The 9,837-nt window shown below is 43.0% G+C and overlaps 1 protein-coding gene across 1 annotated transcript in view; it reads right to left on the reverse strand.

Moving 5' to 3' along the window:
- The window catches only part of slc6a8 (solute carrier family 6 member 8), a 61,650-nt gene extending 52,736 nt beyond the window's left edge, over positions 1-8,914 (reverse strand). The window contains exon 1 of the mRNA XM_085144527.1: positions 7,274-8,914. Within this exon, the coding sequence (XP_085000653.1) occupies positions 7,274-7,631 (358 nt within the window). The 5' untranslated portion in view covers positions 7,632-8,914. The remainder of the gene's footprint in view (positions 1-7,273) is intronic.
- Positions 8,915-9,837: the final 923 nt, after the last annotated feature.

The following is a 9,837-nucleotide window of genomic DNA, read 5'->3' on the forward strand; positions in this document are numbered from 1 at the left end:
GGAGGATTCAGGGTCACCTGGTCCAGCCCTAACTATATGCTTTAGCAAAAAGGAAAGTTTGAAGTCTAATCTTAAAAGTAGAGATAGTGTCTGTCTCCTGAATCCAGGAGAGGAGAGGAGAGGAGAGGAGAGGCGAGGCGAGGAGAGGAGGAGCGAGCTCTGTCAACAGGATTAAAAGATTACAGGCCACTCCTGTTAATCTCAGGTCCACGTGGTGAGAGGGATGATGATGTCACATTTGGCAGGGAAACACACCCGCACACAAAATCTGTATCCAACGTTGACTTCCGACCCTGACCCCTCACCAAAAAACGTTCCCATGGAGACATGAAGCAGAGCAGGAACAATCACTTCTGATCAGATCAATCAGACTGCTTGACTACTCTCACATCAATAATCTCACCCGTTCTGCCTACTTCCATCTACGTAACATTAACAGATTGCTTCCTTCTCTTTCCACCCAGTCTACGTCCATTCTTGTCCACAGTCGTGTTACCTCCCGTATTGACTACTGCAATTCTCTTTTGCATGGTCTCCCCCAAAAATCCCTCCATAAGCTTCAACTGGTTCAGAACTCTGCTGCTCGCATTATCACCAGAACCCCTCCTACCAGCACATCACCTGTTCTTCAAGAACTTCACTGGCTCCCTGTGAAATTCCGGATAATTTTCAAACTTCTTCTGCTCACCTTCAAGGCCATTCATAACCTCGCTCCTCCTTACCTTTCTGACCTGTTAACCACCACCTGTTCTGCCCGTTCACTTCGTTCTTCTTCTTCTATCCAGCTTGCTGTACCTTCCTTCCGCCTCACCACCATGGGAAGCAGAGCTTTCAGCTGCTCTGCTCCCAGGCTGTGGAACTTTTTGCCCCCAGAAATAAGAAACATTGGTTCTCTCCCACAGTTTAAATCCCAACTCAAAACTCTTCTGTTCAAATCTGCATATTGACTGTGAATCCACTGTTTGTTAATTTTATCTTGTGCTTTTATTTTATTGTTCTTATTCTGCCATTGTTTTACTAAGTGTTTTATCCTATTGTAAAGTGTCCTTGGGTGACTTGAAAGGCGCTCATAAATAAAATTTATTATTATTATTATTATTATTATTATTACAGAGCAGATCAATACTGCAGTAACTGGAGAATGGTCAAATAAACAGCTGACCTCCCTGTTTCCAAACAAGCTTAATTATGCAGTTTGTTTATTATTCCAGGGTCTTTTCCAGCATTTGATATGTTGTTTATTTATTTATTTATTTATCAGATATACAGAGTTTAAATGATTAGCAAATAATAGCATTTTGCAGGACCCTTGGAAAACCTAAATGTTCCAGAAGAATCTTTCTTAGGTTCTAGTATAATCTCAACCAACCTTGCAAATGCTCCCAGGACCACCAAAAACCACAGCAGCACCATTGGAGGCCTTTGGTTGAACCCTGGGGAAATTTCTGGGACTTATGGAGTCTCAAATCAATAGCACCCTTAGAAAACCATCAAGAACTCCTGCAACATTTTCACTGACCTTTCCAAGTCTTCTACCTTCAACTCAATGTCCTTCTAAAATTAAAACACTGAAATGTCTCGTATAACATCCGCAGCATCCTCCTCAATGATCTGTGGAAGCTAGAAGTCATCCTTTGAAAGATCCCAATGCTACCCTGGAACACCTTCAAGGACCCTTGGCACATTTTCACTGACCTTTGGTAAGTCTTTAGGCACTCGGAGAATGCCCTCAAGGATCCCGGTACCCTCTTCTTAACCCTTTCAATTCTACAGAAAGAATTAGAGAAAGGGAATTCATAATATTCATCACCAAACTGAACCTTGAAATGAACCACTTCTCATGCACACAAACGTTCACAAACAACGGACTGGACAAAATGTCCTCGCTGGGAATATTTAAAACTACAGCCGGTCCTCTCAAAGACAGAAGAGGCGCACACAGACGGACGAGCGATCTGAAGGACAGAACTGATCTGTGAAGATGAAACTGAGCTGCAGGTCATTTTATAATCACTGAAGCAGAGAATGATAGTGTGTGTGTGTGTGTGTGTGTGTGTGTGTGTGTGTGTGTGTGTGTCCTTGGTAGGGTGACTGCAGCATGAACACACTCTGCAGGATAATAAATCTAAGTGACTCGGAGTTATTGGACAACGAAGACAGAAAGGACAGAAAAGGATAGAGGACAGAGGGAAGGAAACAAAGGAGGAGTGAAAGGAAGGATGTAAAACACATCTGTGTCAACATTTACTCAGATAAAAGTAGAAAGTAGCCTGCAAAACATTTTTATTTAACATAAAGAAACTTTGCCTTACTGATAACGGAGGAAACTGCCATTTGTCCTTTTTTGTCTAACTCGATGACCGTTCATCTGATCCACCTTAAACTTGGCAGGTTTATCTCTGGGGACGAGAGTGAGCTCACTACCATATTTGAGGTCGTTCGGATGAGGAGTTTTCTCATTTTTGCTAAAAGTTTCTCATGTGACTGTTATCTGTACTAGAAATTCTATTTAATTCTTTGCCAAGCATCTTAACACCCAAGATTCACCTCATTTTACCTTCAGTCGTCTTAAACTGACCTAACCCTAGCTGACCTCAACCCTCAACAACAAGACCTTGAAGCAGTGTTTAAAAAAACCAAAGGCTGGCCGAACAATTGTTTTATAAAATGTTGTCTGTCTGATGTAAAACTCAAACACATATCTCACAAAGATATTTGAGAATATTTAATTCATAACGTGCGTGTTAGCTTCCTGGATGAGCGATTCTGCAGGTTCTGCACATCAGCGAGTGTCTTTTTAGCCGACCTCTTTTTGAAACAGGAACTTTGCGTTTGTCTGCATGTGACACGTTTATGGGTCGTCCGGATACTGTAGCTAGAAAGACCTGGCCTTAGTCTACAGCTTAGTCTATGCAACAGTAAATCGAGACGAGATCAGTTATGAATATTTAACCTTCTTCCTCAGAACAGCTTTGAAAGAATAAAGCGGAAAAATTGATAAAACAACTACAGACCAGACTGTAAAGCTGAATGAATAATTTAACCAGATACTGTTAAAGATTAACAGGAGGAATAAACAGCAACAAATATTTTAAACAAAAGGAGAGCTGCACATGTTTGCAGGGAGTGTCACGCACTAACACAAAATACTGCATGTGCGCATTTCCCCACAGACAAGTTACAAGCGATTCGGCTGATTGATCGTAAATATGCAATAACAAGACCGTCCAGTTTACAGAAACAACACAAGAGCACCAAGAGAGCGTGAATGGCGAGGGCCGATGCCAGCATTGGTAAAATGGAAATCTAGTGTAGCACGATAATCTTTTTGTGTCTTATAATGGTGTATACCCTTGTGTGTCCTCCGGGTGTATGGCAAACAAGTGTATGGGAATCCCGAGGACATTACAAGGGTTAAAAAATAATCCGATCAAAGAAAGCGTTTATGCCGATCAATGGCTGATGTATTGATTTAAAGTTTCGAGATGATCCAATAGAAACTAAAGCTGTTTCATAATTCATGTGAACCATGAAACTTTATTTTATTATTATTACCTATATGATTGAAGCAGAATTGGGTAAAATCCTTCTATAAACTGTAAAAACTTGAGATTTTATTATCTGTTCGTGCAGTGTGGGATGTTTGCGAAATCGCCTCCCGAGGTCTTGTTGTGAAGTTTGAAGATGATCCATAAAACATTATGGGTAATATAAAGTTTTATGTTGGCCTTGACAAGATTTACACCTAAATTAAATCTGCTCGAGCTGTTATTGATATCTAGCATCATACAAAATTTGACCGTGATATCTTGAAAACTGTGGATGTTAAACTGTGAACGAACAAACGAGCAGACAGACAGAAGCGATTGCATGGCCCCTCCCTTCTTGTGGAGAAAACAACCTTTAGGAAAATCAGGTCTTTACAGTTTTCAAGATTTGGCTTCAACACTGATCACGTGTCCGCCTGATGGGAACGTCTCAGAGGTGCAACATGTGCATAAAGTGCTGATTTCACATCTTAAAGCAGAGTCAGCGACTAAACACAGGAACGACCTGTTCAGACCAAACGCGATGGAGCGTGTGTGCAGCGCGTTTACCTCGTGTACTGATATGAAATGCTACACCGTGATTTGCATCAATCAGCTGAAGGTGCACAAAGTCACCAGGTTTACACACAGAGTGAAACGAACTAAATGTGGAGACGTCATCTGAAATTTTAAAATAAACCATTTATGGAGGTGACAGGTTTGGCTTTTTGTGTTTTCTTAGGACAAATGAATGTAATTTAGCTTTCTCTGCTGACTCGCTGAGCAACATTTGGTTTCGTGGTCTTTTTGATGGTCTTCTTAGACTCACACATTCCCTTTTTAAGCTCTAGTTTGCCATTTCCTCCCGTTTCCTGATTGCAAAAGTCAGAAGAAAGAAAGTTAGCCTAAAAGGGAGAGAAGCTAAACCAGGCAGTGTGACAAGGACCAGTATAAGGCAAAGAAGGATGATTTTGAGCAGTGAGTTACACAAAGCTACTCTAGCAGTTAAAATTTTAAAATGCTTAAAGTGTCTCTGGAATGCTTTTTTTCATTAACGATCATGTTACTAATTAACCTAATCAGCTCTGAGATGTTCTACCTGGTGTTTTTTTAATCATTACACAGCTTTTACAGTCTTCTGTTGAGCCCTGTGGCTTCCATTAAACAGTTGTTAACACACAGTCGTCTCTCAAAGACGAAGGCAATAACTGAGGCTGCTGACAAGGCTGAAAAAGCGCCAGAATGATCCTTTAACTTTGGTTTCAGATGTGAAGCAGGTGACCTTTACAGAGTCACAAGACGACGGTCTGCAATGTGAGAGCTGAACTTCTTCTCTTCGCTCTCTGTGATTTAAGTCTGACCCCCTCCTCTTCCTCCTCCTCTCTGCGAACATTCAGACCTTTCCCGTCTCTCCTCCTCTCCGTCCAGCTCAGACTGGTCGACTGTGTGAACGAGACCTTTGCAGGTGAAAGGATCCAACTTTTTTCTCCTTTCTTTCTCTGCTGCTAAAGTTCAGCTTTGACAGAACAAACAGAGGTGATGAATCCACCTGCTGACACCTCCTCTACTCCCAAAAAACTTAATTTGAATTAAATAGTTTTTAATTAAACTGGGAGAAAAACGCCTAAAACCACGTCTGTAAGTGTCCAACGAGCCCAAAAGAATTCAGTTTGGAGTGACTTAAAAATAAAGTAATCAATTGTAATCCATTTATAAATCTATGATCAAACAAAACAGAACGCGAAGCTTTACAAACGTTTTTGTGACTTTATTGATATACGTTTAGATTATTGATTAATGCGTCTAAAATTTGAGGATTTGCTGAATTTTAAAGCGCCTGAGCTCAAAGCAACTAGATTTATTTTAAGATTATCGACAGACAGTCCTGGTATTTAAATACCAGTGCAGATGTGTAACTGTAACCACCACTGGATGTGAGGCTTGGAGATTCCTGGGTTTATCCATGTTTTTGCCGCCTACTTGTTGTTCCTAGAGTATTTAAAAGTAGAATGGGAGGCAGAGCCTTCAGTTTTCAGGCCCCTCTTCTGTGGAACCAGCTTCCAGTTTGGATTCAGGAGACAGACACTATCTCTACTTTTAAGATTAGGCTTCAAACTTTCCTTTTTGCTAAAGCATATAGTTAGGGCTGGACCAGGTGACCCTGAATCCTCCCTTAGTTATGCTGCAATAGATGTAGGCTGCCGGGGATTCCCATGATGCATTGAGTTTTTCCTTTCCAGTCACCTTTCTCACTCACTATGTATTAACAGACCTCTCTGTGTTGAATCATATCTGTTATTAACCTCTGTCTCTCTTCCACAGCATGTCTTTATCCTGTCTTCCTTCTCTCACCCCAACCGGTCGCAGCAGATGGCCCCGCCCCTCCCTGAGTCTGGTTCTGCTGGAGGTTTCTTCCTGTTAAAAGGGAGTTTTTCCTTCCCACTGTCGCCAAAGTGCTGCTCATAGGGGGTCATATGATTGTTGGGTTTTTCTCTGTATCTATGAAGCGTCTTGAGGCGACTTTTGTTGTGATTTGGCGCTATATAAATAAAATTGAATTGAATCATTTTTCCTGTGATGTTAATTCCTTTCTTTTGAAATAAAGTTCCTTTGAATATAAGTCTTGCTTTCCTACATTTCACTGAGCCCCTTCAAACTGGAGAGAAGGTGACAACGTGCACGCAGGCGTCCGTGCCCAGCCTCACGTTTACAATGTACCCTGCAGCAGCGTGCAGGAGCATCAGGCTCAATAAAAGTCAGTTAACTCGAGGCACTCACACACACACACACACACACACACAGTTGTATTATATATGGTAAAAGGCATCAAGTGTAGTAACAGTATCTCCCTCTCTATGCCTGCTGTGGTTCTTTTCTCTGCCACACACACACACACACACACACACACACACACACACACACGTTACTGCGCTGGAAGCCGATCGGCTGAACCTGCTGCTGTCACTCTGATCAATAACACACATGTCGCTGCCACCATCCACACACATGCAGCCAATTATGTCACTGAGAAACTGAGTCCAAGCCTCTCTACAGCAAACCACGCCCCCTGGCATTTTAGCTCCTCCCCCATCAGCTACAAATGTAATTATTCAGTAAAATAATCTGAGATTCAAACAGCTGGTTTGACTGACATAAGGAAAAGTTCTGATTTATTTTTTTTATTTTTTGATGTTTTTCAGCTCCAGCGCCACGCCACAGTTAGACTGAACTTCCTGTTCTGTCCTGGACTCACCTGAAGGTGAACTGAAACCTACACTGACCTGTGAGCGGGATAAAGTTCTGGATGTTCTCTGACATGAGTCATTTTGGGGAGTTGGATAATGCTGGCCCACCTCATTTCTAAAGTGGAAAGACTTTAAAGCTTTCATTTTTCTCCTAAGCTATTATTTATCTACAGCTTCAAACATGCAGCATGTGTGTTTTAATCCCTAAAAATGTGTCTGGTGGTGTCCAGCCTTCGAATGTGAACTTTTAAAAGTGGAAAATCTTCACACCCATGTACACAAACGTGAAGTTGTGGAAAAGATCTGCTTATAAAATTAAAATAAGCGTTCCCGTTCACATCCAAGAGCACAAAAACTGGACAGTTTGTATCCACAAGCACAAATCTAAGAATCTGTGGTCGTGGATACCAGTAAAAAAGTGTCTGTCTCACTGGTTGTCTCACAGCAATCTTGCAGAAACCATTAGGTAAAGTGAGGATGTGTGTGTGTGGTGCATCTCACCTCCTCCGTTCTTGTAGCACAGGTAGGGGAACCTCCACACGTTCCCGAGTCCTACAGCAAAGCCCACGCAGGACATGATGAAGTCCATCTGTCGCGTCCAGGTTTCCCGCTCCTGGTAACCAGGCCCCGCTCCGTTGACCACACCACCTTTTTTGTCCTGTCCAACACAAGCAGTGCCCACCACTCCACCAGCGACGCCTGTCCCCGCCACTGTCAGCGGGACGAGGCTGCCATTAGCGGCCGCAGGGGCATAGCCACTGCCACCGCCCCCATTAGAGAGAGTTATGGGGCTCTTTTTGGTCTCCTCCAGGAGAACCAGAGAGCAGGAGGAGGCTGGAAGAGCCTGCTTCTCCATCATTCACAGAATGGGAACCAGTCAGGAAGTGCACCAAATATTCAGCCTCTGTATCCCCTTTAATTCCTGCAGGTTATGTCTGCAATATCTCTTATTTCTGTTCAGGTGTTTCCCCACAGTTCCCACTCAGGTTAGCAGTCAGACCAGTAGGAAGAGTCAGCAATGGTTCCCACTTAGAATCCCCTTATTTTCTTCAGATTTCAATCTTTTTAATTCACTCCTAAACCCAGACACCAGTTAGATACCAGAAGGAATAATCAGCTGTGATTCCCACTTTAGCGTGTTTTAATTCCTGCAGATTCTAATCCTTAAAGTCAGTTTCTCAGTCCAAAAAAGCAGTCAGATATCAGTCAACAAAGGCTGGGTGGTGTTTTCAATTTAATTTGGCTTTTTGTATTTTTAGAAGTCCCCAAAACTCAAGTCCAAGCAACCAGTCAGGTACCACATAAACCAGTAAAACACCAGTCCACCTCAGCGTGCTTTTATTTTGAAGGTTTTTTCTCTTTAAAGACTGAGTTATTTTTCTCCTTTTAGTCTCACAGTCCCAGTTTTCCACACCTCGTGTTCACCTCCTCTCAGACTCCCACTAAACCAGCCAGCTGCCAGTTACAGACCAACAGTCACTCAGAGATAGCGGGTCAGGACCTTTATCCTCGGCCCCTCTCTCACTCTTCCTCACTCACAACCAGAAGAAACGTGAGTCTTCCTCTGTGCAGCCGAGGATCCAGACTGTGGTCTTTTATTTATGACGCCAGCTCTTTTTCAGATTATTTAATAATGTTTTTATTTTTATTAATTTTTTTAAAAAGAGGTCACAAATCCAGAAAGTCTATTATTTAAAAAAAAAGGGGGGGGGGATTTTTTTTCTCGAATTACAGAGGTTTAATTTGAAAAATAAAATAGAAATAGAAATAAAAGAAAGGGAATTACACCGACGATCGGACAGCGACCTCAAAAACAATCCACGAAACACTTGAATGTGAGTCTGAAGAATCGCATGGGAACAGAGAGTCACGGAGGAGACGGCGGCCTGCTGGAAGACAGAGAGGACGGCGGAACCGAGAACAGTCCTATTATTCCCCTAAAAAATAATCAAAAAAGAAAAAGGAACCGGAGCTGCTCACGACTTCAGTCCCGGCGGCGATGCAGACTGTGGAGGAATTGCAGCAGCAGCTCCATCCGAGGAGGAGGAAGAGCGCGTCCGGACCGAGGAGAGTGCGTCCCGCTGCGCAGAGCTGTCAGAGATCCCGGCGGAGTCGGTATTTAAAGTCTGTCAGTCCGTCAGGGACCAGCGGCTTTAAAAGGAGAAGCTGCCGCTCTGGGTGACGTCACGACAAACACCACGCCCCCATTCCTCCCCTCTCCATCTCTACCTCCCTCTCTCTCTGACTTTCCTCCTTGTCCCCTCGCTCTTCTCCCCCTGTGGCCTCTCTCCTTTCCTCCTTCCTTCCTTTCCTCTTATCCTCCCCTTCTCTTTCACTTCTCCTTCTTTTTAACTCCTTTCTTCCCTTCATATCTTTCTCACCTCTTCTCTCCTTCCCCCTCGCATTTTCTCCCTCTTCTATTTTTTCAATTCAATTTTATTTATATAGCGCCAAATCACAACAAAAGTCGCCTCAAGGCGCTTCATAGATACAGAGAAAAACCCAACAATCATATGACCCCCTATGAGCAGCACTTTGGCGACAGTGGGAAGGAAAAACTCCCTTTTAACAGGAAGAAACTTCCGGCAGAACCAGGCTCAGGGAGGGGCGGGGCCATCTGCTGCGACCGGTTGGGGCGAGAGAAGAAAACAGGATAAAGACATGCTGTGGAAGAGAGACAGAGATTAATAACAGATATGATTCAGTGCAGAGAGGTCTATTAATACATAGTGAGTGAGAAAGGTGACTGGAAAGGAAAAACTCAGTGCATCATGGGAATCCCCCGGCAGCCTACATCTATTGCAGCATAACTAATGGAGGATTCAGGGTCACCTGGTCCAGCCCTAACTATATGCTTTAGCAAAAAGGAAAGTTTGAAGCCTAATCTTAAAAGTAGAGATAGTGTCTGTCTCCTGAATCCAAACTGGAAGCTGGTTCCACAGAAGAGGGGCCTGAAAACTGAAGGCTCTGCCTCCCATTCTACTTTTAAATATTAAAAGTAACTATTTACCCTCTGTGTCTTGCATCATTTTAACCGTGTTCCTGGAGGAGTCTCTCAGATTCAT

Source organism: Neolamprologus multifasciatus, chromosome 20 (genome assembly GCF_963576455.1).
Source record: "Neolamprologus multifasciatus chromosome 20, fNeoMul1.2, whole genome shotgun sequence".
In the NCBI taxonomy this organism is placed as follows: domain Eukaryota; kingdom Metazoa; phylum Chordata; class Actinopteri; order Cichliformes; family Cichlidae; genus Neolamprologus; species Neolamprologus multifasciatus.